Source organism: Rhyacophila brunnea, unplaced genomic scaffold, assembly GCF_057557595.1.
Source record: "Rhyacophila brunnea isolate RB1 unplaced genomic scaffold, BYU_Rbru_1.0 scaffold_2, whole genome shotgun sequence".
Lineage (NCBI taxonomy): Eukaryota > Metazoa > Arthropoda > Insecta > Trichoptera > Rhyacophilidae > Rhyacophila > Rhyacophila brunnea.
Window position 1 is genome coordinate 43,626,896 of NW_028232859.1, and position 27,981 is coordinate 43,654,876.

Consider the following 27,981-nt stretch of genomic DNA (forward strand, 5'->3'; position numbering starts at 1 on the left):
CCAATAGAAAAAATATTTTTTTGAAAAAAGTAAGCCACCCCGACGGGGAATCGAACCCCGTATCTCCCGGGTTTATGCCCCATCCGTCGCATTTAACCAATATGCTACGGCGTGACATACTAATTGCGACAAATTTTAATTATTGGTCAATTTGAATACCTACGCATCAGCGTTCTTCCAAATCAAGCTACTTTGGCAATCGATTTTTGTTTCTTAAATCAAAGTAGGTAACTATTACTATTACTTCGATTACTAACCGATGTCGTGGAATTTTTACAATATTTTTTAGATGTAACTACTTGCACTTGCTAATAATTTATAATTAACTAGGTATTTCTTTTATTCAACGAATAATTCACAAGATTTAAGGATATGTCATTCTGATTATTGAACATATATAATTTTGAAAAACACTTTCTGAGAGAGTATATTATTGATTATATAATACTCATTAGTCAATATACGCGCGCAATTCCGCGTAACATTCAACCTAAATTCAAATTTTAATATAAAACTTCAAACTCAACGTAAAACCAACGTGATAGTCCTTTATTAGTGCCGCGTTCATCCAATCTTTATTACTACAATATAAAACCATGAAAATACCATATCACGCACACTCAACGCAACCTTCTGAACAAGATAATCTTAATATCGGGGCTACATCTGCATCTTCGATAACCCCCGATAAGTGCTCGTCATTGCTTATTTGTCGAATGCAATGTACTCGTAGTAAATTGTTTGTATGAAATGAAAAAATGTTAATACGTTAATTAATATGAACAAAATATGTGACAATCTTAATTTGCTTAAAACATATTAAGCAATAACTAGCACTACCATCGAAACTCGCCATTCAATGCTGCGGCCTTGGTCTCATATAGATTTTGGCAACCACATGTACAGAATTTTGAAAACATTTATGTGGGATTTACACTCGCATAATATGTATGTAACGTTTTTTTAGTAAATTGCTCATTTTGGTCATTGGTTCACTTTTATTGGTTAAATATTCAGTTCCTCAAATATATGAAAATCACCGAGAGTAGTTTTATTGACCCCCTCGTCCGAATTGCCACTGCTTGGAATCGTGAATGTCACGGACCAGCCGAGCGAGGCTGGCGAAACGAGATTAATCGACTCATCACCGATCGTTTAATTCCCGCAATGGCCGCCGATTGAATTTCAGCTGAAGTCTGATTGCAACATAATTGACAACCTCCGCAGACACCTGCACCACCGACTCCGAATGCTTTTGTCAACGTTACGAATTAATTGCGTCTTCTTCGAGATAACTATTACATTTTTTTTCTTCCGCGACTCCTCCATTCGTTGTACTTTAACCGTTCGCGAAATGATACCACACAGGCAGCGCCATTGTAGCACGGTCTAATTTTGTTGTAGCTATTAAATATTCAATTAATTTCTAGTAATAGAATTCTTTGTTACGCCACAGAAGCTTTTTTAATTACGTATCATAGTGTAATATTTTGATATGATTACTGTTATCTTTTACACGTACTGTACTACTGTCATCTTTTGATTAGCTACCCTACTCGTACATTACAAACTGCAATGAATATAATTTATTATACATGTTATTTTACCATGTATTTATTTTTAACACTTCTCTAAAACTACTACCTACTGATAAAACACAACAAAGTTGATTTTTATATGTGTAAAATGAAAACTCAGTAGCTAAAAATAACTCAGTAGCTAAGTCTAAAATCACTACGATTCACGGGAGCCAAAAGAATATCGGAATGTGGATGTCTTTTTATGTGAATTCACACTTTTCTTTCACTTTTCTTTCACTTTTCTTTCACTTTTCTTTCACTTTTCATAATGCTAGAAACATATCGCGATCACGTATTTAAAATGTCATCAGACTGATGCTACCATCCCGTAGCACTTTTTGAACCAAAAACGAATAGTCTCAGTTAGCAAAATAATGCTATAAAAACGTGAGCGTACTTGCTATAACAATCGGAACACTAAATGAGAAAAATTAACAACCAACAAAATCATTGTGACATATATTTGACATTCGGGGGGGTTACACCCCCTTTCAAACAACCAAAATTAAAGATAAGTGAGAGCACGTGACTCAAGAATGTGTAAATCTAAAAAATAAAAAACGTTCTACCACGCGTGTGGTGTTTTTAGTGTAGTTCATTTTGACAGATTTTGCCAACTATCATTATTCTTTTTTGGTGAAAAATGTGCTACGGGATAGGAGCATCAGTCTGATAACATTTTAAATACCAAGGAAAACGACATTGCACACTTTTTACCCGCAGCGCTGGTAATGTACTCGCGACATAATATGTTGTAGCATTATGCTTAATTTGGAATTTTCAATTGTTCAGGTTTATCTTAACAGTTTATTCAGGTATATAGGTATAATATACATAGGTATAAAAACTTATTAAACAAATCTGAGTAGGTACCTACATAATATTATTATGTATCTTACCTACTTATTATTATCTTAAACATGTTTCTCTTAGCGGTCAATTCATATTGTGAGCCGCGTGCATCTGCTGGTATGTCTTGCAACATAGACTCATCTTGTGATATAATTTCATTCAGTCGTTGCATAAAGATAGGGCGTTCAAGAACAGGCCACCATCAATCTTGATATCGAGGTCGTATCCTGCGTCCATACATTGCCCTGTGTAACATCATAAAACCACGGGAGGTCCTTCTATACATATACGTACTTTAATGCAATTTAGTAAACATTGAATAAGAGATTATAAAATGTTGACTACAATAAACTATTGTAAGTCAAATAAATCGATTAATTCAATTCAGATTATTGATTAATTATTTTATTATGGCTGTGCTCTACAATAGTTAATTAGTATCGTGGTTCCGATGGTATTAAAACCACTACGTACCCATTTAATATGTAGACGAAAATTTTGAAGTAGATGCACAATTAAAGTGTGTTTTTTCCATGTATAAATGTTTAAATTATTGACGACCAGCAAGCCCTTGGTCCATTTCCTAATGAGTGTTTTTGATCAGTGTTTTGGTGAGATCTTGATGGGAAAGCATTACCTAACCATTCCTATTTTTATTTCTTTACGTGAAAATCGTTTTCAAATTTACCTTGTCGTACCACTTGATTCGAACTGCATCACTTAGGGCCTGTCGCAGGAGTGAGAGAAAGAGAAGGTATGAATCCCCGCGCTTTAAACTGGGGCGTAATTTTTCCTTACCGTTGCGTAGATAGTGGATTTTTAGTATAGCAGGAAAATAGTTCGACGATTAGTACAATGAGTGCCCAAAAAAGACCAAATCTTTCGACAAGTTTTGTGGTTTGTTTAATTTCTAGCGCATCAGTGTCTTTAGTCAAATATAATACGTTTCTCCAAGTTATGTCATAAGTAATAGAAAAAATCTTTTTGAAAAAAGTAAAGGAATCGAACCTGCATCTCTTGGGTATCGCGCCCACGCACATTGACCACAATGCTAAAGGAGTCATACTTAATTACGACAAAGTTTGACTAACGGCTTTTAATACCCACTGAAGCGCTTTCTAAATTGAGCTGCATTGGCGATCGGCTTTTGTATTTTAAATCAAAGTAGGTATTAATTTAATCAAAATTAAAAATTATATTTGTTCAATAATTAGAATGTTACATTCTTAAACCTTGTGAATTATTCGTTGAATAAAAAAAATAGTTACCTAATTAAGATTATAATATACCTACATGATTATAATGTATAGTGTAATATGTATAGTAGAATACTAGAACTTTTACTGTATAATTAACTTACAAAGATTTTAATGATAATAATATGTTGTATTTTATCAAACCATCTTTCAGGATGTTATAGTAAACATGGCGACTAGCGCGACGTCATGATTTCCTTAATTGATTAATGAATCAGTATTGGCGTAAATACGGAACACTAACGATTTGATCCCTGTATGGCGATTGTCGCCATGAGAGTCCCGCTTCCTGTTCCGATGCGACATGCCACTTGCGAAGCCACCTCTACATGCGACGCGACGCGACGTGACCCGAAACTCAAAATTGTTTCACCTCTGTTCATTAACGCAATCGACCGCATGACAATCTCCAATGGAGACTCCAATCGTAATGCTCATTTGTGGCCTCGTTCTTGCGAAGAACTGATATTTTTATTTTTTTACAATCGTTTATATTATTATAGAATCCTTATGTGATAGATTCCATCTGAAGCGGACATGACTATAAATTAATATATTATGTCGATGTCAATTAATTCATAGGTTTCACAGAGACACGTCTAATCACCTATCTATACTTACATCTTATTCCATCATATCAATAACCAAATTTTTTCAATTTCGACATTTTCTTCGGTCATTCTTTTGAACATAATATCAAAAATATTATGACTCAAGTATTGTATCTTGAAATCTCAAATTAGCATGGATTTTTGTACAATTATAATTATTACTATTCGAAGAACGGATATTAACATAGTTATAAAAAATGAAAACGATTGTATTAATAAAATTGAATAGCTTTCGTTCAGCTAACATAATACTTTTGTCACGAAATAATAATGAAGAAAATTAATCCTAATTTACAAAACATAAACAATTTTTAAAATATGCACCAAGTTTAATTGAATTTAAATCTATGTACCTAACTACATTCAAAAACGATTTTTGAAATATATATCGTCACCTCAATACCACAACTAGGTACCTAACTCTGGTTTGGCCATTGTTGGGAAAATTAAATTTAAACTTTACTTGATTAACATAAATCTAGGCTATAATTATTATTTTAATGGAAAATTATGTTTGTTTAATTGGGAAAAATTAAATAATGTTTAATTGTATGAAAAAATATTGTAGATGTATTAATTAATGCATTTATGGTTTTAAAATTATATATTATTTTCAAACACAAAATTAATGCAGTTTTCGTTAATTTCTGACTTACCTAGGTGTAATATTTTGTAAAAAAATATGTAGAATCATATTCAATAACTATCTCAAAAACAGTGAAAATCAAGTTATCTAGTTGCAGTATTGAAGTGACGATATGCGTTATGCCTCTTATTATAAACTCTATGTATCCAATTTTTACGAAACCTACAGATTTTATACCCACACTATCATAATATCTATAAGGCTAATTCACAATTTGAGTCTATTCATAACATAAACACACAATTCCCGACACAATGAAGTCATAATTATATTTTCCGAACATTACACCCGATTTGGAGAAAATGTGGTTTGGCTCTCAGCTACAGATGTATTTTAATTGAAGTACCTACCGTCTAATAAAATAAGCACTGTAAATTGTGTTCATTAAAAGTAAACAGTGTGAATGAAAATCACGCAGCAGTCACCATCTTTCTCGGAACGAATTTATTTCCAACAGACCCGTTTAAAATAACTCCTGTGTAAATTTCCTGCGACAGCCGAAAAACAGTCATTCCGTCCGATTTGCGCCGGCTCTTCCCTCACTAACCTGTCAATTATCATTACGCCCAGGTGAGCCGTAACGTGAGTCACGCGACATTTCGGTTAAACGGCCGCCCACCTGTGGTTTCACTCTTTCGTTATTTTGTTTGTTTGTTTGTTTTTCCGCCTCTCGGAACGAGATGAAAACAAACATTGAGTAACATCCCGGCCTGGTGAGAAGATACCACAAACCCGTCGGACGCGTTGTAGGTATATTGTTGTATCTACGCAGCGTGTGGCAAGTAGGTACGACTGCCGACCACTTTACTTGTCATTCAAAGACAACTGAACAAACGAAATGACTACGCTTCCCAAATATTTCCGTTTCTGAAGATAATTATTTGTCATGATAATATTGATAGCATAATTAGTAATAGTAATATCATGAAAAGTAAGTGGATTCAGATAGGTAGGTACATATAACTGATCAGTGCATTTATATATATTGACAGCCTGTAATTGCCATACAAATATCTCTACGTTCAATTTAAAATTTATTTTTAATGTATTTTTATATATTTAAAGGGTTGCTTTATTTTGCATATGCAAATTTAGGCATTGTGTAAAATTCTAAGGAAATTAAATTATCAACAAACCAACGTGATTACAATGAAAATATATTATATTATCTTCAACATAAAATAACTCATTGATAATGATTAACAATTTAATATAATCCTTCCATGGGGGAAATTTGTCACTGCAGGGGTGGATTTACAATTTGAGGTGGTTCTTATTATAATTTGGACAAGCTGCTCTTCTTCGTTTATAATTGTTTTTTTTTTCGGTAATGAGATGGAGAATGATTTACTTTTGTGTACGCATTTTACTATATTGGACGACTTCCGTATATAGGATACGTGCAGCGCGTGGATAACTGCGAATAATATCCTGAAGAGCAAAAATGAATTGGATGTCGGAAATAGTCTACTTTACTACGTGAAGTTGTGGAGTGCATTTTTTCAAAAAGACAATAGCCGATTCACATTATTTGATCGTTCTAATTAAGCAGTATCTTACTATGGGTGCTATTGGTTCTGGGGAGGGTAGAAACTTCTATTGCTATAAATGTGATGAATGCCTGGGCTACTTGTTTCCCAACTCTCCCCAAAAACCCAACATATTAGAACGTAACTAAATTAACATTATTTTTTTCATATTACTCTACTTGTTTTTTTGTTAACGAAATAATTTTACATTTCACCATAATCTATTATTATAAGATTTATTTTTCGGGGCTTGGCCTCTAACCTCTTTTGTCCCTATGATAAATCGGCTCTGGCTACTGTTACTTTTTATAACACGCGTTTTTTTTTTTGTTATTTAGGGATGTTTCTAAGATTGTTTTAAATGGTGAATGTTCAATAAATTCCAAAATTTTGTGGTTCGGATAAAACATAATTTAATTTAAATAAACACTATTTTATCGATATGCCGTAGAATGGTTGATTTATCCATAGTTCCAGCAGATTGAAGATACGAAATTATTGCATACAAGAGTAGTAACGGATATGTGGTTGTGGATGTTTTTGCATGGCCAAATTTGCAAGAACAAATGAATTCAGCAATAATCAACAGTTAAATTTTACAAAACTATTTATCGTATTCAGCAAAATAATGGCTAATAAATATTATTAAATCATACACTATATTGATACTTATTCTTAAAATAAAGTTTTGATTTTACCAAATTATTTTTATTAATATTATTAAGTTGGTAATCAACTATAGCAACTCCTGAGAGCATTGCTAAACAGTAAACAGCAGGGAACCTGTTGGGAAACGAGCATTGTACATAGTTTGTTTAACTTCACATTTCTCGTCCCGCGTTTTAAACGGCCCGCTAGTTGGAGCCAACATTACGAAAGCACATCAATGCAATCTCATTACAGGTGGTGTAATTACCTGAGGCATCTCTTTAGCATTCGAATCGCAAAACGTATTTTCCCGATACAGATTTATATCATCGTAGTACGCCTGTCAGAATTAATTCCACTCGTTTAATAGTCCGTTAATACACGGTAGGACATCTCCGCAGACTTTTAATGATAAGATAAAATAGATTGAATATAGAGATACGGGGCTTAGATTAGAATAAAGATTTTCTTTATTTGACATAAATGTAGAGTAGGAACGATCAATATAAATGCTGTTGGGGATCGCCCATAAATGACATCACATGATTTTGGGGATTTTTGACTTCCTCATAGTCACATTTCGTCACACTTTTGAAGTATTTCAATACCTATAAGTAATGTTCTCACGAATTATTGCATTTTCAAAAAAAAAAAAAACTTTATATTATATATTATGGTTTTATGGTGTCGCATTTTATAATAACCCTCCCCTCAGGCCATAACGTCATATAAAGATGAGCCCTAATTAATATACTATTGTAATATAATTAATACGAGGATTATTCTTAATTACAATCTAGTATCACAAATTATTGATTTTAGTTCCGAATTCGGCCGGCAGAAAACTTTTTAATCAGATTGATTGTAGGTATAATGTTTATTTCTTTTTACATGCGGCAAAATTTAAAAAATAAGCGGACACCCTTTATTAATATGTAGACCACAATTTTACCCAAAAATGGTCGATTTGATTGTCACAGCTTTTAATAAAATTAATTATTTTGATAAAAGTTCTTAAAAGACGTGTCCTATAAACTATCATTGAATACAGATTAACAATTATTGTGCATTTACATAACTTGAAAGGGCCTCAGCTGCATGCCGATGAGAAAAATATCATTACCATTTTAGAACTAATGGGGTATGAATGGACACACAACTCTCGTTTACTGAACGAGGCTTAAATTATTTAAGTATTTTTAATCAAAATAATTTTACATTTTTGTGTTTATTCGATACTAAATTTAAAAAAAAACAATCAAATATAGAAATTATGCCTAAAGTGTACCTACTTATCTATAATTTAAATTTGTTAAAGGTGTATGAAAGTTGAAGGGAAAAATTACCGTGATCAAAGATACCCAGTTCAAATTCAATTTGAACATTATATCATTGGTTATTCGGGCATCCATATCATGTGTTGACATAATAATGCGGGTACTAATGCGACAATCCTCTCTTAATAAGATGTTTATCTCTCGCACCGTGCTGATTCTCGATGCCGGGGGTCTTTAGTGATATGCCCTTGTCGCTAAATTATTTTATCACATATTGAACGCATACACATGTAGGAAGTTAAAACAAAATGTTAATATATTTCATCAATTATATTTATGAGTCCATGTTATATTTATGAGGATAGTAAAGTTGTTGGGGAGTGTCCAAAGCCACCCCAAGTTGTCACGCTCCCGATCGTTATGTTTGTACATAGGTACATAATTCGGAAACACTTCAAAAACTATTTATATGTATATAAAAAAGTATTTATATTAGGGAAAAAATGAAGAAACTGTGATGCCGGTCGAGACTCGAACCCGCATCCATCGGATTCCGTTTAATGTGTTTTACAAATTCAACCACCTGCACCCTACCTAAGTACGATAAACATACGACTGAAGCGTTACTCGAATTTCATAGGTAACAATAGTTATAATAACAAGCCCTCGTTAATCGTTAGTAATTGGCTTCACTTTCCTATGTTATAGATATGAAGTCGATACACAAGTACTTATCTGCGTTAGCAGAGCGATAACATGTATTTTTATAAAGTCATGAGTCTCGGATTGAAATCCAGCTCTGGAAAATTCATGTGTTGTTTTTTTAACGTGTGTTTCAACCCAGAGTATGGACGTAATAATTGTTTAAGGAAATCTTGAAAAAATAAAAATCTGTTTGAAAACCTCTCTGTGAGGCACCCAAGATCCATCCACTTCGGATTGTAGAGCTAATTAAAAATACGTAATCTGTGTAATATCTTCTCAATGACCTCACGGAAGCGAAGAAAAGAGATATACCGGATGCTATTTTGTTATCGTAATTGTAAAACTATTCATAAATGGATGTGTGGGTTAGTGGAGATTTGATAGGCATGCGACAAAGGTCCATACGTCTCGGCTACTTAGCTGTGCGGTGATATTGGTCAATTATCACATTAGAAGATGGGACGCGAGTTGTACCTATTTGACGATGTCCTCTTCCTGAAATTGTTTTGGCGTCGCCTCCGCGGTCACTCATCGTCAGCATTACAATATTAATATCAGCTCTACTCGAGCAGGTGATTACGAAATTTTTGACTCGTGTATGGCCTGTCAATGATAATCACTTTTCTTTCATACGCGGCTACGTTATCGTAACATTTTTTTGATGATAATGCTATTTGAATTTTGTATATTAGCTTAGCGTATGTAGCTTTGCACTTGGGCTTTTGTAGATGTGATGTACATATTCATCATTGTAGCTGTGAAATATGTTCAGTAGGTATTTACTTTACTTGTGTAGTTAAGTAGTATGGTGAAACTACACATTGCTCAGGGCTGTTTTTGTTGGGCTTTCAGAATAATAACGACGCTTTCATATACGTAGGTAGTAGGTAAGTATATTTCATATCACTTTTATTATATCTTGCAGTAACGAGGGGTGGAGGTAGGCTGTTAAGATTCGACATAAATAATGTACACTAGACTTTGTCAATCATACTTATTTATTTTCATTGAACTAAAAATACATTTTGCAGATGGTGCTGGTTAGTTTTTAAAAAATTAAATAAACTCTGCCTAACCAAATCATAAGAGTTTAGGTATGCTATGGGCGATCCGACAAAAATACTGCACACTTTTTCAGTCAAACTTGTTTGTTTTCGTTGATTTAAGAACACATATTATTTATTACAGCTGATGGTGTTGGGTTGTTTTTTTTTTAATTCGTAAAGCCCAGCCCGCAAAAACGGAAGCGAGAAAAAATATTTTTCTATCTATAAAATATCTAAAATTATGTATGTATTATTTAATGAATGGCATAATTCTAGATATGTATTTTGTAAACGAATTGTTTTTTACTATTATCTACTATGGCTTGGGTTAGGCAGAGTGAATTTTAAAAACTAATAAACACTATCTACACATTGTGCTCTTAGTTCAATGAAAACAAATACGTTTAACGGACAAAGTTTAGTGTGCATTATTTATGTCGGATCTTAACAGCCTACCTCCACCCTTCGCTACTGATATCTTGTATTGCCATGTAAACCGCAATCTCGTGTATTATTAGTTATCAGGTAATGTTGCAATCACGACTTATAACAAACATTCAAAAACAATATTAAGGTATGAACAAACCCGGTCCTAGCAAGTACGAGGCCTGATTTGAGGATGTGTGCGAAGCCTCTGGGTATAATATTATGTTTCCTTCCCAAGACGGATGCTTATCAAAGTAAACAGTATACCTACTTTAAAAATTTAAAATATTTGTAGCAATATAAGAAATGAAAAATACATGATATAACTATTGTATCAACATGTCAATACGTATTATCTCAAAAAATTATAGCTGCAATTTATTTAATGGCAACTTTTATCGACATGAAATAAAATTGATCAGTAGGAGATTTTTTTTTCACTATCCACGCAATAAATTCATTAGAAAATTTTCCCTACAAATGTTGTAGACTCAGTTCATTTCAAGACGCCCTTTGTTTAACAAGCAATTAAATTTTGCAGAAATATTTTACACTTATTACGATGGGATACTGACGCGTCAAAAATATATTATATCACTAACTACATATTATTCATCACTCATCAGTATAATTAAAAATAATAATTAATGGCAAGGATGAGCCCGGCGTTGTACTACCAATGTGTCTGTATTAGGTATATGATTATATTATAGACCATTTTCTCACTAACGCTCTTTACTAACCCTGGAGCCAAAAATGCCACCTCAAATTCCTCTGGCGCGCACTTTAGTACACCATCGTTTAGAATTTAGATAGTTCCGATTTCAATATTAAACGTGTAGGATATTTTCTAACCCCATCCGGTATTATAATGAATTATGTAGTTTTATGGTTAATGACTCAATATTGTTTATCTTTAGTGACATGGCACGCAATTTTACCTTTCTCAGCAATTAAAATTAACAAACAACCTGCCAGACAATCAGTCTGAAGTGCGACGCATGCGCGAAACACGCGACGATGCTGATTGCAGACCAGACCACCTCTGGACTGCCCAATGATGCATCTCTTTGTTTGCCTTTAAACTTGACCGCCGCGCCGGCCGGGGAAACGCGAAAGAAATCCCGTGGAGTGGATTCTCGTTTATTTTGTAGTTTTTTTTTCTACGCGGCATATTTGCAGGAGATCGCATGCTTGCATTGTTGCGGCATTCCTCGAAGCCTCGCGAGCGTGGAGCGGCGCGCCAACTAAATTTATTATATCGCTGCAAAGTCCTTCAGGAATCAGACACGCATAACGTAGCCAACAAATCTGTGAAGCAAGATACTGTAAAAGCTATTTCTTGACACCGCCATTACAGACCAACGTATATTATTACCTTAAATGATTTTTTTTAATTAAACTTTAATTTAGTCAATGAATAAATTGTGTAGGTAGGTACAATGTTTAGTATTCTTTATACAACATACATAGGTATGTTGAAAAACACCTCAGACACATACCGATTAGATTAATAAAATTTGAAATAATATTGCAGTTGCATATTGCTGCGAAATTTGTGATTGCTTTTGGTAAAGCACACCTGTCGGATTGCGATGGATGTGGGTTCACCCCCATTCGATATTTTTTTTCTAACAGTGATACTGAGGTGTTTATGTTATTTCAAAGTACCTATTGTAAATATAATAATTTAATAAATATCAATATGCCCTTCCATCAATATTGTGTATAAGTAGGTATTTAATTTGAAGTGATCCTTTTAAAAATATTAAGTAGTACATATTATCAGCGCTCGAAATGGAGAAGTTTACGAACCGGAGCGCTCGACAGTTTTCTGAAGATATTTACATAGTTATCAAATTGTATGTGTATTTCATAATAATAAGTTTGTTAGATTTTTTATTATATGGCCTATCTAGCTCGGACGGTCAAATTATTTTTTCCACGAGACGGAGTGATAATTTTACCGATTTCATGAACACGAACGGCGTTCCGGTGCGCTCCGGTCCATTTCGAGCCCTGCATATTATTATTAATAATCAAGTTATATTATTTATACTGCCAACAATCTGCGCGTATTTACAAAATTCGGCTAAATAATTTAAAAAAAACTTCTCACTTTCACTGCATTATATTTTGTCTTTCTATGTACTTGTACTTTTTTCTATGTATATTTACCATACAATAAACATGGCCATAGATAAAACCCAGGTCGCTAAAAATTACTCAACTGGAATAGTAAAAGCTCATAATAATTAGAATTTAAATTCAAATTTTATCAGACAGGTACTTTCGGTCGACAGTACTAATTTTAAAATGTAAGTACTTATTTGTTAGTAAGTTACTCTGGTTATGGCCTCCAAGATATGCGTTGAGGAAAATTACTTCAAACAATTGTAAGTTCAGATAAAAACCCATACTTTATTTTAATTCTAAGCTTCTGAAAGCTCTGCGAAAAGCTTTCGATCAGTATCTGTAACCTTATCCCACTTTATAGTATTATATATTCACCGCAAAGCTGCTTACCGAATATGTATCTAAATAATTACAATTATAAGTACTCGTATAATACTTTCATCTCATACATAAACAAAGAAAAGCAAAAGGAGATTTCCCATATATTTTATTGGTGCGCTCTTATCTCAGTCAGTGAGTGCCGTCATAAAATGGTCAGAGGCTAGTCTGGTCTGGTCTGGATGCCGAGCGAGTCTAAAAATAGCTTCGCCAATAAAGAAACAAAACTAAACTAGCGGCGGGAGGCGGGATGCGGGATGCCAGTCCCGACCTCCTGAGACCTCGCCGTCCGCTGAATGCAGCTGCGACTGCGCTGCCTTCTCGGACCTCTGGCAGCGCACGCCTGAATAAAAATGAGCACATACTCAAACTGCAGGTAAAACGCGGTAATGAACCTATATTTGGATATCTATTAAATATTTATGGTTTACACCACCCTGTTCAGTAGAGTGAACAGCCACAAAGATTACATATTGTTTTTTTTTTCTAAGTAGTGTGAGTTAATTGCTAGAAACCTCCACGATGTGCGCTCTGTTTTATAACGAATATTCGTAATGTAGGTACCTAATGTATTTTTATATATAAAAGCGAATAAAGGCTGTACTTCAGCCGACATGGTATGGTCTAAAAAGATCGTGACTACGCGACGCGCGAATTGTGCAAACGACGCGTGCCAAACAAAACATAATTAGTCATAAAAATTCAACATGCGTCCATTTAATTTAATGTTTATTGTTATATTAGTAATAATAATAATAATATATTCATTGACATGTTTTCTTTTTCGAGTACCTACATGAGAAACGTTTTTTAGTCGTCTTTACACGATATAAGAATATATTCCTCCGACGCCATCACAAAATAAATTGACGTGCTCACACCTCGACTACCGCTCTCCGATTAGCAACGAGTGCAAAATTTCGTCCCACCTATTGTTGAAAATTATTTGCCGTTTCACTTATGTATGCTCTTTATTCTTAGAGTTTAAACTTTAGACAAAATATATTCGTGCAGAAATATACCAGTAACCTGATGATAATGAGGAAGGTGAATGTATTTAAAATCTAAAGATATTTTTATTTTTTTAAATATCGGAAAGATCCAATAGCATTCTTTCTATAAATCTTATAGGTACTTAGGTTCTCACAATTACTATTATCAAAAAAAAAAAATGTCTAATAATATTATAATAACACAATTAATGGCTACATTTCTTTAGTGATGTTGCGTTTATTACAAAGAAAGTTTATTTTCATCGAATGGAAGCACTGATTTGCGTGGTGTTCAGTCCATAAGCTAGATAGCGGAGCTTTAAAAGTTTATGATTATACCTATCTCCCTGCATTATTAATATTATAGTTAGCATTGCATACAATTTATAAGATCATTAAGATATCCTTTCAGCACTTAATTACCAATAAAGTTATAAATATGGTGAACTCTGTGCAAGTTCGTTGATATTAACTGCAATCAGTGACGCCCCTTGACAAAATGCCGCCCCTAGGCAGCGCCGAAATGGCGTCCCATTTTTTTTATACTTACTTGTTTAGGTAGGTACCTACTAACAAAATATATAGGTACTTAACCACTAAATCTAATTTAAATGCCATCTCTGCTTCAATAGACAATATTGCGAGTCCACGGTTTCATATACATTTAAAATTACACCTGACAACTTCCAAAACCCGCGAGTGACTGGCAAAAATATTAGATGAATTTTACATTAGATAAGTATGTAGGTACTTACCTATAATTCGAAAATCTGCACGTGTCATTGCTGGTCATCAATGACGTAACATCCAAGGATAACGGAAGTAAACTAGACATCGCGAACACGACAAAAAATACAGCCCTCTAAAACCTTTTATGTTAATTAATATCTACATTTTGTTTCCAAGCAGTGAGCTGGTTTTTTTTTAGTGGAAACATATTTCCGTTATTACCAAGTTTAGGTAGCTATTTCTAGATATACCTAATGATTCTCCTTGATTTTCCACCTTTCGAGTAACTGCCGCCCCCAAGCGACGCTTAATCTGCCTACCCCCACGGAACGTCACTGACTGCAATCTTCATTATTGTTACAAAGGGCCTAGGTATTGAAACGTGGTAACAACATAAAGTACGGTACAGTAGATAAACTTGAATGAAGATCTATATACGTAATGAAAAAAGGAGAAAAGTGAGGTACCTAGTTGGCATATGCCGGACAGGTAGGCGCCGTGATTATCCAAGAAGTCTGTTTTATAATAGGCGTGCAGGTAACCGCGCTTACGACATTAAAATGATTCTGCGCGCTTTGAAGGTGAGCTTTTTGCTGTGGCCGTCGCATACTTGCTTGCATTATTACAATAACATTATCGTATTGGAGTTAGAGCGAATTTAACGATTTCTAAGAATAAGCAAGATCATTTTACGCATTTTCACATTAAGTACATCAGTAAACAACAATAACGACATACTAGAGGGAAAAGATAATCAGTTAAATAGAATGTAACATTATAATATATAATCTAACACAATTATTACATAGTAATTATTGTAAAGTAATTGTTTAACACTAATTACCAATTATTATAACAGGTAGAATATTAAATAGTATTTAAGTTTTGACGTTATTGTGAAAATTAGATTTCATTTTTATAGGGATGTAAATTTAAGAATTGTGTTAAAAAAATCATGAGAAATAACTTGCTATCTATGTATTTAGCTTGCAATATTCAGTAAGTACTTATTTTAAACAGTAAATTATTTCAGTGAACAAATTTTAAAAAAAAATCTTTTTTATATTATTTAATTATAAATTTGGATGTTTCACTCTTCTAAAAGTATGTACCTAATATTTCTTCTTCTTTCTTCTTCTGTTAAATCTGTTAATACAAACCTCCACTATGTGCAGGCCATATGATCCTATTGGGATCGGACATGGTCGAAAGAATATATTTAATGCATTGAAGAATAATTATTGGAACCTATATAGGCAATATTTACCTTTGGCATTATTAAATTTAACACTAACATTGTTATAATAATATGTTATTATTTATTTTTCATATTACAATTTCCTGCAGTTATTATTAACAAATATAATAATTATGCAATAGTTTTTTTTAATTTTCTGAGATAGCATCAATGTAACAGGAGAAACGCAATAATTTTGCTACCTACTGGCAATTCCGGAAAATCGCTGGTCGTCTTGTACGCGAAGGTATCAACCCACATAATATAAACCCGGCGCCAGTAACAGCGGGATGATTTAATTAAAATTCTCAGCAGCGGATGACATACAATGTCATTTTAACAATATATTGTGTGTCTATCATTTGCATACAAAATAGGATCCTAGATTTATTACCGGAAACGTCTAAAAATTTTATTAGCCATATGATTCGATTACCATTATTATAATAAACATTTAAAAAATCCCAATACAAAAATCTAATTCAACATATAAAGCTGATGTTCCTATAAGTACATTTGTATCAGTAATATTTATCTGCATACAATAAAGAAAAATAGAGTTAACAATGTGAATAACAATTAATTATTATTCATAACAGATAAGCACGTTAATTTTGTTAACTAGGATCTATGGTGAAAAGACTAAGTAATGCCTTAATTTAAATAAAATATTATATACTTGATACATACTCCACATTATGAATATTCTGTTGGATGGACGAAAATAATCCTATTCTATATGAAAATTGAGTGACTAAGAACTCGTATTATATTATAATTCGTTTTAATTATAAATAGCCGAGATCGGTCGTCTTTTGACTGATAAAACAGGTGAGTGCTGTTCAACTGAGACAGCGAATGAGCATACAAATTCAAAGAGGTAATGCAGTCATTATTTTAGATACTCTTGAATAATCCAGGGGAGTGGAGGAGGTATGTTATATATACCTACTTGGTGAAACCTAATACTTACACAAATAGTTTTATAATTATTATTTTATTGATTTATATAATATAATATGTACATACTAATATCGTTTAATTTTACGCCTTTTGTAACTTATTTTATTTTACTCTTTTATTGTTATTATTATTATTGTTTCTCTATATTATAATAATATAATCTGTTGTTATTTTATGTCCGAAGCGTAAGAGTATTGTAAAGAGCTATAATGGGAACGAGCGTTTTTGATATTTTTTATTTAAAATCTTGAGACTGGCGGGGAAAAAATCCTCTTCCATGACATCATGCACAGACAATCCGGCACTAAAAAATAAGTCAAAAAAATCAGGTTCATCTTCTATATCTATAGAGATCCGAGTGTACTGTCTCAAAATTCATTCAGACATTTTTCTGAGAACCCATTATTTTTTAATGATTTTTGAAGGATAACAATAATAATAATAATACTCGCATTCATATAATTAATGACTTAGTTTTCCAGCTGGTAATAACGGCTAGGAGGTATCTCATCTCCTTCTATCTGTCTTCTATAAGAAAACAAGTCCTGGAATGCTGTTGTATGAAATTAATATGGAATTTTCTGGTAAAAACACGACGTTGTTAAGTTTATTGAGTATGCCCGAGAACATCATTCGAATTTTATTCCAGTAATGAAATAATTATAATCAGACTAGCAAAAAAAATATGTCAGTTCCAATTTTTATTTTGAATTACAATAGGTACATGTCATAAAAAACGTACTTTTGAAAAGCCACTGAAAAAATATATTTCTGAGGCTTTTCAAAATAATATATTTTCAATGAAAAGAATTTTATATATTCCTATTCTTCTTCTGTATATTCAATGTTGACATAAAATTGTTTAAAAATGCAAGGACGTCAAAAATATTTCTTTTACGCCTGACGTCTTGATTTAATTTGGCGCAATTTAAATCCTCAGATATTGTGATTATTAACAATTATTCGCAAAACACGATTCGGTAGCATAATTGGTTACGATCACTCATCCGGGAAGTATTTTTTTTACATTGGTGATATTACTTAACTGTTAACGTCCTTGTCGGTGCATTTTAAAGAAATCAATTACATTATATACATAATAATTACATTTGTTATGTTATGTTAAATACGAAAATCTATCATTGACATTTTACCCGGTGGTTCATGAGAGCTCCACCGATATGTACCTTACCTACCGTTACCGCGATTTGTAGATATTATGATGTTACAATCAATCTGTACATTAGAGTTAAAAGTCTGGAAGTCACATATTCAATATTTTGCAGGAGAGCAGTTTTAAGTCTTTTCAGTAAAATTTTTCTACAAATGAAAATTTTCAGAAATCCTAGATTATTTTGCCAGTGTTGAACATCTGCACTTTTGCAATTAATCATTTTGCTACCCTATCCAATTTTTCAGCTCTAAAGTGTAATTGGACTACCGTCGTTTTTGAAGTAAGTATTTTGAAAACCATGTGACATTGGACTCCCAAATTTTCAGCATTAACTGTTAACTTAATACACATTTAAATCTGTATACTCAAAAACGATAAAAATGTGACTTCCGCAGTTTTAACTCTAATGTACAGCAATTGTTTATTTTTTTCCACCCTAATTACATAATTAAACTACACTACCATTAACCTAAACGTGTCGGTATATTATACAAATATTCAAACTACTTACAAATGCACGGCTTATTCAATGTCTACGAGTATCCAGCGGATCTAACCAATACAAAAGAGTCACGATAAATTACAACACCTGCCAGGGTAAGACGATTCGATTCTATAGACGCGACAGTATCGTACCTATTACGTAGTTTTTTTTCCATCGAATGTAGGAATTATTTATTATATGGAGGTTTTTTTCTCGCATATAAAGAAGATCCGAACGTGATTGCCGGCGGGCCAGCGCGAACAGGCCGTCGGCCCGTGATTCACATACATAGGTACGGTACACCCGGCCGGCTAGGTGGAATTATTATTTAATAGTTGGAATACTTCGATGTAATTATTATACAATAGCACGACTGGGAGAAGCAAGCGTAGTGAATCTCGGAGATGAGCTAAACGCTTTATAAAGGGATCTGTCTGTTTGGTGGCTTTTTGTCCATAAAAACTTTTGAAAGCAAATTTGATTAAGACTCATATAAAAACAAACTATCCGGATGATTAATATACACTATTCATTATATTGGACATTGATACCCGATCTATAAAACCATTATAGTATGGCCATTACCCGTTGCCACTGTATGAAAGCGACGTATGTCATGTCATCTAGAAATATGCGATTGATGCGACATTGCGAACTGAAAATTCTGCAAATCTTATCCATTCACTCATTTATGGTGTCAATATACAACAAAATCACAGCATAAAAAGCAAACTTAATGTTAATATCAATCATGAGGACATAAATTTTGGCAACTTGTTGTGTAATGCTCATAAAATGGTATTTTTAGTTCCAAATTTGACCATCAGACAACTTCTCTTAATCAGTCTATCTTAATCACTGGTCCCCAACACATAAAAGTGGTAAACTGATAAAATTATTGACTGTGGTGCAAAATGTAATACATTTTTCAGAGTTTAGATGTTTGAATGACAGACTCGAATATAGACCTTCTTACAAGATTAGGATAGGATTGCACATTTACATTAACTTTTTTTTATAAAATTTACGCGTATGCGGGATGTCAACACACAATTCACCTCGTCGACCGAAAATCAGCGAATTCTGCTGAAAGTGCGAACAATCAGTTATATATAATTAGTACAAGGGTAACGACAGTAATTAATATAGGTAGGTACATTATCAAAACTAGTCAGTTACTGATACTATAGGAAGTGTAAAATTTAATAGTCAACAATAATTAATGAAAGCTAGTTAATTGAAACCAAAATGTACTGTTTGTTTATTTAAAAGTAGAAACAAATCCAGTGAGAAAAATTGTAATGTTTGTCAATAAATAAATAAACAAGCGAATAAAAATGAAACCACGTGTTATGATATATGTTATGTTAATATGATGACTTGTAGTGTCGTTACATAGACGTATTAAAATGGCATTTTATGCAAATATGGCAGGATTAGGTGGGTTGGGCGGTAGCAGGATACAATATGGCAATTATAAAAAGGGATCGCGACTCGAAACAAGTTTGGAACCAGTTGTCTATAGGTTTTCGTATGTACCTATACTTCTATAAATACTACCTGTATGTGTTTTCATATGTGATGAAACAAATTAAAATTAACGTATTAGTAAGTGCCTACCTATATTGTTTTTTAGAAGTTTAAAAGATAATCTATCATACTTAATTTTCAAGGAAAATTTTGATTGAGATTTGTTTTTTCATTTTATGGCATATAATTGTACAAAGTATTCCCTGACATTATTAATGTACGAGAAATTACTCAAGGTATATGTGCGTTATTATAATATTATTATAAGTACGTAGTACGGCGACAATAATTTAGACATCAATGTCAACACTTTTAAGCAAAGACGAACAATCCAAGTGATTTTTTATTCTAAGCGTATTCTTTTTGACTTGGCGGAGTTACATACATGCAGGTACGTGATAGCACGTGCCTAATTACGTATTCCCAGGTGATATACCTGCGTTGTCATTCATATCCGGTCGCGGCTACTAGGAAGGAACCGCAAGATTACTGAAAATAATATTTTATCGAGTATGCGGGTGCTTAGTAACGCATCTCTTACGAAACGTTTCGTAACAACCTTCGCCTTGATTAATGGAGGAATGATTGGCGAATCCTATTCCAAGTTTAACGACGCTTGAATTCATTACGTAATATCTCCGTAAGAAACGTATATAATAAATTAATATCCACGAAATAACGCATCGTCATACATAAGTGTGTATGATACTACGTAATTGTTTTTTACTTTTTACGTCTGTCATTTTTTATGCTAACTTAACAAATATAATGTAATATAAATACATATATACAATAAAAACACATCAAGTTAAAGTTAAAATTTAGACATAAAAATAATTACAGTAATCAATCGCACATCGATGGATTATAAACTTCTATAATATAATAAATGCAGCCATTCCACACATGCAGATTTACCTACTAATGTGGTGTGTATATTACCTTCATGGATTGTTTTAAGCTTTACAGCTGGTAACAACAAGCTTATTTGAAAACTAATACACAATATAGGTTACCTATTCAATAAATAATGCTGGTACTAAAATAGTTCGCTACCTAATTAAAGATTAGATTCTTATGTAAAATATTTTAATATTTTGTATTCATCTTCGATAATGATAATGTAGTATGTGTAGGAGGTACAGTAAGCTCGTAAGCTAACCATCCCATATAAACAAATGATAGTTAGTAGGTATGTGTATAATTTACAAATGCCATGAAAGCTCTAAGACCATGAAAACTTTCTGAGAGCCAATAATATAATAACGTTAAAATACGGTTGTTAGAAGAATTGCCAACATAGTCGTACTCTTCTTACTATTATACCAAAGCCCACAATAATAGTCAGGGCGTGACACAAACTGTAAGCTTCGATGGTAGTGCTAGTTATTGCTCACACTTTGAATGCATTTTGTAGAAAATGATGATTGTTGCATAGATTGTTGACGATAAATGATGATAGTTTGAACAAAATATTTAATCGAAAATCTTCGTTTATTGCAATCAGGTTACCGGATTTCATTCGAAGATAATCAATAACTAGCACTACCATCGTAATTCGCAATTCAGTGCCATGACTTGAATATACGGTACCTACGTATTAGTTTTTAAATAATTACGAGAGGAAACAAGAAAATTAATCTCGTATTACCTTAATTGATAAAAAATAGAAATCGAAAAATAGTTTCTGAATTATCTATGTTTATTATGTAAGGACAATAATTATTATCGATTTTTTTCTATTGGCTTGTGTTAAATGTTTAATTCATAGAGAACTAAATCAATGGCGCGCGTCCAGATTAGAAATGCATAATGCGTCTTCTTGGCCATTGTTTCAGCGGCGTGTGGTTTAGTCAAGTTTAGTGGTAAGTGGCATGGTGGTTAATGGTGACGCACCGCGACACTCGGCGGCCTGCACCACCCTCAACCAACCGTGATAAACACTTATGTTACACCGCGCGAACAAACTAATTATTATAGTTGGTTGGGTACCTGCCTATTGTTTATGGTGCATGTAATTTATCATCACATCATAATAATATTACCTGATAATAACGTAGGTAAATGCTATTAAGCAAATGAAAAGATAACAGTAAATGAAGTTACTAGAAGTTCCCGCATCAAAGAATCTTTTTTTTATTTAAATAATGCAGGTCTATTATGTATACTATATTATGTGTGTTCAATGAATGTTATGTATTTATTTCAATTATAAACCTAATTTGGCTATAACTTGTTATTAATTTTCCTATTTAATAAACGAGGTTTGATCAATAAATTATATAAGTATATATTATTTATAAATACGCAAAATACAATTGATATATTAAATTTATATTTCTATCACTTTTTATAATTAGTTTAATTAATTACCTTGAAGAACTGAGAAGTTATTATAATAATAGGAATACTAATGTATTGTTTAATAAGCCCAATTTTTTTTTAATGGCAAGATTAAATTTTAAATATTTAATATTTTGCCTTTAATCTTAATCTTAGATTATTATAAGTAAACAGTTTCATATATAGCGTAACATTATTAAACCAAACATTACCAGTTAAGTTAGAACATTATTAAATGCCTTCCTAATTGTTAATTTGCCTCCCTGTGTTTATTTACATATAGGTACGTATGGGAAATTCTCATAATAATTTATCAATACATGAGGCATCTTTTTTTCTAAAATACTCTGATGTTATGATTATTATGTTATGCAGGGGCGGCTCTATCTTAAGGGATGATAGGGACCATCCCCATATATCATGTCAAAAATACACGTCCGATATTTTTATCATTGTCAATGTATCCTAGGTACTTAATTACGTGTTTGAATGAACTATTTAATTTATTTTATCCATCTAAACCCGTCGCAATTTTAAAGAGACATTTATTAATACTATACAAATAAACAAAGCAATGATTATAAATTATGTAATAACGTATAACAAATTCTATTCTTCGCTGACCGGGACACCGCAGTACAAATCTCGTTCTGCAAAGGATGTGAATGCAATAGCGTTAGAATACGCATATTGGGGAGCGAATAAAATAACCGTGAGTAAAAACGCTCGCTGTATGTCTTTGTCCAAAACTGACAATGATAAGTCCATAATAATTATTATTATTAATTAAGTTAATATTTTTAAGCGTGTTTTTAGATGTGATTAAGCAACGACTCACTTCCTCATTAATAAAATCATATTATTATAAGTGGCTTAGTACATAATGTATAATATGAGAAAGTATGCAGGTATGTATATTTAATAATTAATGGCTAAACCCCACCACCTAGAAAGTCATCGAGCCGCCACTGATGTTATGTTCTTCTGAGCTACTTGATCAAAAATCAATAGTATTGTCGGACATGTCTGCTATATCGTTCTAGTTTCCTGATCTTGATACAATTACAAAAGCTCTGGTGTGTACAAAACTAAATGATATCAGAAATACCTATATATTTTGCAAACCAAGTTCTATTGTACATGTAGATATTTTATTGTCTAACGGTTGAAATACAACTCATAAGATTGTTTACCAACAATAATGAAGAAAATATTTTTATTTCACAGTGAAAAACCATCGAAGCGAGCCGAGATTACATCTACAGCTATCTATTGCCATACAATAATATTAAAATCATAATAATAATATTAGTTAGAAAATTGCCTTAGATTTTCGCACCTTCAACGCCGTTTTAGCTGACTTCTATTTTCCTGGGCTAGCTTTTTATGATCTTTCTTGTATGTAATCGTTATTCGGGTAATAACGAAGTTCGTGTTTATTTCTTCGCTTATCTTTACTACAGACTCCTTCCATAACTTCTTAATTCTAAAATTGAGATCTATGAACAAGATTTTTAATATTTTTTTTCTTATGTATAGACAATATAATATATTAGATTTGACGAATTTTAATTTTTTTTTGAGTTATTTAGTATTCGTCGATAGCTATTTCGTATGTAACACTATTATCAAGACTATCTTATAAGAAATCTTGATAGTTGCGTGTCAATCGAAAGAGCTGTCGACTTAGAAACTTAATTATTCGGATTGGATATTATTAGTATTTTAATATTGTAAAATTAAATTCTAAAAAATCTCCGTGTGCCTTAAATATCCTGGTGACTACATAATATAGGTATATACTATATTATACTAGATAACTACAGCAAAACAAACAGAACTTTTAACAAAAGTTAACACGACAATAATCTATATTTAGGATTGTTTAGCACTCAAGCTTTTTATTAGTATTTTATACCACTATTTATTTATTACATATTATGCGAACATTACAAATTATTTACATCAATCACAACATGACAAGAAATATATCGAGATTTACGCAGCGCTCGAAATAGAAAAGTTTACGAACCGGAGCGCTCGACAGTTTTCTGAAGATATTTCCATAGATAGTTATCAAATTGTATATGTATTTCATAAAAAATGTGTGTGTTAGATTTTTTATCTAACACGGCCTATATGTAGTTCAGTTATTTTTTCTACGAGACGTAGTGATAATTTTACCGATTTCACGAACAGAAACGGCGCTCCGGTGCGCCCCGGTCCATTTCGAGCCCTGGATTTACGCCAAAATGGCACGAGGGATGTTATGGTTAAAATGAGTTATATTATGTCGGGGTAGATTAATAAGAATGTCATCTTTGACCCCCAAGTAAAAGTTATTCTTTGACAATTTGCTTTACAAGCTTTGCATTTAGTGAAAATATATATAAGTAACCGATATACTTATTATTCTTTTTTGAAATTGTTTCCCTGTGAAATTGTAATTTGTCACTGTAAAATTATGACATAACTTGGAACAACCTCAGAAATATACAAATTATATATTTTATTTTTCTATTTTTTCTAAAATGTATTATTTAGTTTAGAGGTTCTAGTGTGTTCAATAAAGAATACTATATTCGAAAATCATTTAATTTAAAAATATATAATTAATATACATAGTTTTAAAGCCAGTGTGATAAAAACAAATGTACAATGAAGTACCAACACGGAATTATTTTAAGATCTTCTTATAAAAGATCATCCCACTATTTACTCTCTTTCGTTTTCGGATATTTAGAAGACTAGATAAGTTTCGTATTAATCGAGTTTCTACTGACGGTAAATAATAGAAGTCTTTTGGGGGTTGCGAAAAACTAACCTGTTGAGGGTAGGGCGGCCGCGACGAGCACGAGCAGTAAGCACGGGAGGGTTGCTGAGGACATCTTGTTATCAACGCGGTCTGTCTTCTCTGCGGGAAGGTGTTGCGCTGAGCGAACAAACTGAACGATCTCGGGCTGAGCGAGGAGATGGCTCTGTCGGAACGTAGTTGCTCACGCGGCGGTCGTTCGCGGACACTTGCGTTTGCGCACTCCCGCCTCCCTTTTATCGCCTGCGTCCCCTGCGTTCGTTTTCCCTTCCCGCTCTTTCGCGCCGCCATGTTGTTATCACTGCGACGATGGTGTGCATCTCCGGGATCGTCTTCGGGAAAATTTTCGCTCGCCAAACAACAGTGGCGAAGGGTGGAGGCAGGCTGTTAAGATCCGATATAAATAGTTCATACTAAACTTTGTCAGTTATACATATTTATTTTTCTTGGACCGATGGAAAAAAAGTTATTTAAGGAGTTAGTGTTTGTTGGTGTGTTTGCGTGATAGTTTTGTATGGTAGAAGCGAAGGATGGAAGTAGGTTGTTAAGATCCGATATAAGTTCATACTAAACTCTGTTAATTTTACATATTTATTTTTTTTGAACTAAGACTACAATTTACAGGTGGTGTTGGTTATTTTTTTAAAGTCAATTAAAACCTGCGAAACCAAACCATAATATATTATAATAGTCAAAAAATACTCGTCTATCTATAAAATAATAAAATTATACAATTAAATCATACATAACTAGGGATATTCAATAGATAGAATAATATATTTTGTCCATTATAATTTTGTTTAGGCAGGGCTTAACGAATTTAAAAAAATGAACCAACAATATGACGTGTAATAATATGTAATTCTTAATCCAGCGAAATCAAATAAGTATGAATGAAAAGTGTGCACAATTTCATATATCGAATGTAGAGTATATGCTTCATAACTTTGCACTCCGGCTCTAGGATGAAAATGGTGTAATATATTAATTTTTAAATATTTTTTTTACATATATTATCTATCTATTTATTTATTACTACTACATATATTAATACAAGTAAATAATCATTTGATCTAATTTTATGCGAGGTAATCAGGGTAAGAGGCGTATCAGTATAGTAAAGAGTGCAAAAAAGTGCATAGTTATGAAAAGTATACTCTACTTATGCACCCAGTGCCGTTATAGCTACCTGGAGCCCCGAGGTTCTGACATGTACAACAATACAGCAATAGTTGACATGAGTTTTTAGTACTAATAGTGATTATCAGTGTATCGATTGATCTTTACACTGGCAACGCAAAAATGCATTTTTTTAATTGGTAGTTTCTGACGAAGCGGCTGCCACATCTGCTTCATATAAAGATGCAACAATATACATACTAGAAATTAAGTTATCCATTATTGTTGGAAATAAAATATAAAACAAATTAAAACTCTAAATGAAATTTCTCAAACAGATAGTATTCAAAATTGTCCTCGAATTTATCTTTAGATAATAGTTACATAGGTACGTGATAATGCAAATCATCAATTTTATTGTTTACGCATAATCAATCAACAGCATTTACAAAATATATTCAGTTACCTTACTTCGATATAGTTTTCAAATCACCAATAATTAATGTATTCGTCTTCGAACTATATAATTAAATTTAAAAATCGGTTATGGTTTTTTTTTATATTTTGCAACAAGATTTCTGTCGTCAGATAATATTTGAATGTTATTTGATAAACACTACAAAACGACAACTCCGATAAATGAAAAATCATTTTCGCGATGCCGTGGAAATAAATCTTCGCTCTGGAATTGATTCTGAAGCAATTTATTGCACGGCCAACATTGACAAGCTCAATATTATTCAAATGAGACCATTATTACAGGCACCTCCATCCGATCTGTCGATAAATCCCTAAAGGAGTATCGGATATTTTATCGATGAGAACCAAGAATTTCTAACAGGTCATGAAACAAGATTTACTCCGTGCTATAATTATAATTCTTTTCCGATGTCGCTTTCTTTGCAGTTTATGTCATGTCGAATCTGTACTTTAATGTTCCGTGTTAATTTAACAGTGCAAGAACATCTAGATTCTAGTATGTAATCTAGTACCTATTATTGTTTTGTTTGCAGGTTTATGTTAGAATACATTTCAGAATAACTATGAAATAATTATATTGAATAGGTATAGGATGTCTCTGTTTGTTATCAATCAACGTAGTTCAAATTACTGTTAAATACTCTTGATAATCAAAATTCATTTGTATTACTGCCAAATTATTTATCAAACTCTCAGCCATTAACTTACATATTATATTATATGTATATCTTTTACGTACCTACTTATGTCTTTTGGTCATATCATTAGATAGATAAATCATTGTGCTTATCAATTTTATTTGACTGTTTCTGCAATAAAACTTGCGAAGCTTTTGCAATTTATAGTGTTGCAGGCGTTAGAGATATAGGTGTAGATCAGGCGTCGGCAAGCGGGGGTAAATCGCCCCAAATTGGTCTCAAAAATCCAAATCTTGGGGAAAATGAAGGCTAAAAAAATATATAAATAAAATTTCTCAACAAATATTATTTAACAAGCATGGTTTCTATAAATATAATAGGTATATCCAT

The 27,981-nt window shown here is 32.6% G+C and overlaps 2 protein-coding genes across 5 annotated transcripts in view; one reads left to right on the plus strand and one right to left on the minus strand.

Moving 5' to 3' along the window:
- The window catches only part of nw (narrow), a 47,846-nt gene extending 22,281 nt beyond the window's left edge, over nucleotides 1–25,565 (minus strand). For both annotated transcript variants that reach the window (XM_085946857.1, XM_085946858.1), the window contains exon 1: nucleotides 25,367–25,565. In XM_085946857.1, the coding sequence (XP_085802983.1) occupies nucleotides 25,367–25,430 (64 nt within the window). In that variant the 5' untranslated portion in view covers nucleotides 25,431–25,565. The remainder of the gene's footprint in view (nucleotides 1–25,366) is intronic.
- The window catches only part of LOC147072356 (cytosolic carboxypeptidase 1-like), a 175,996-nt gene that overhangs the window by 75,406 nt on the left and 72,609 nt on the right, over nucleotides 1–27,981 (plus strand). The window lies entirely within an intron of this gene.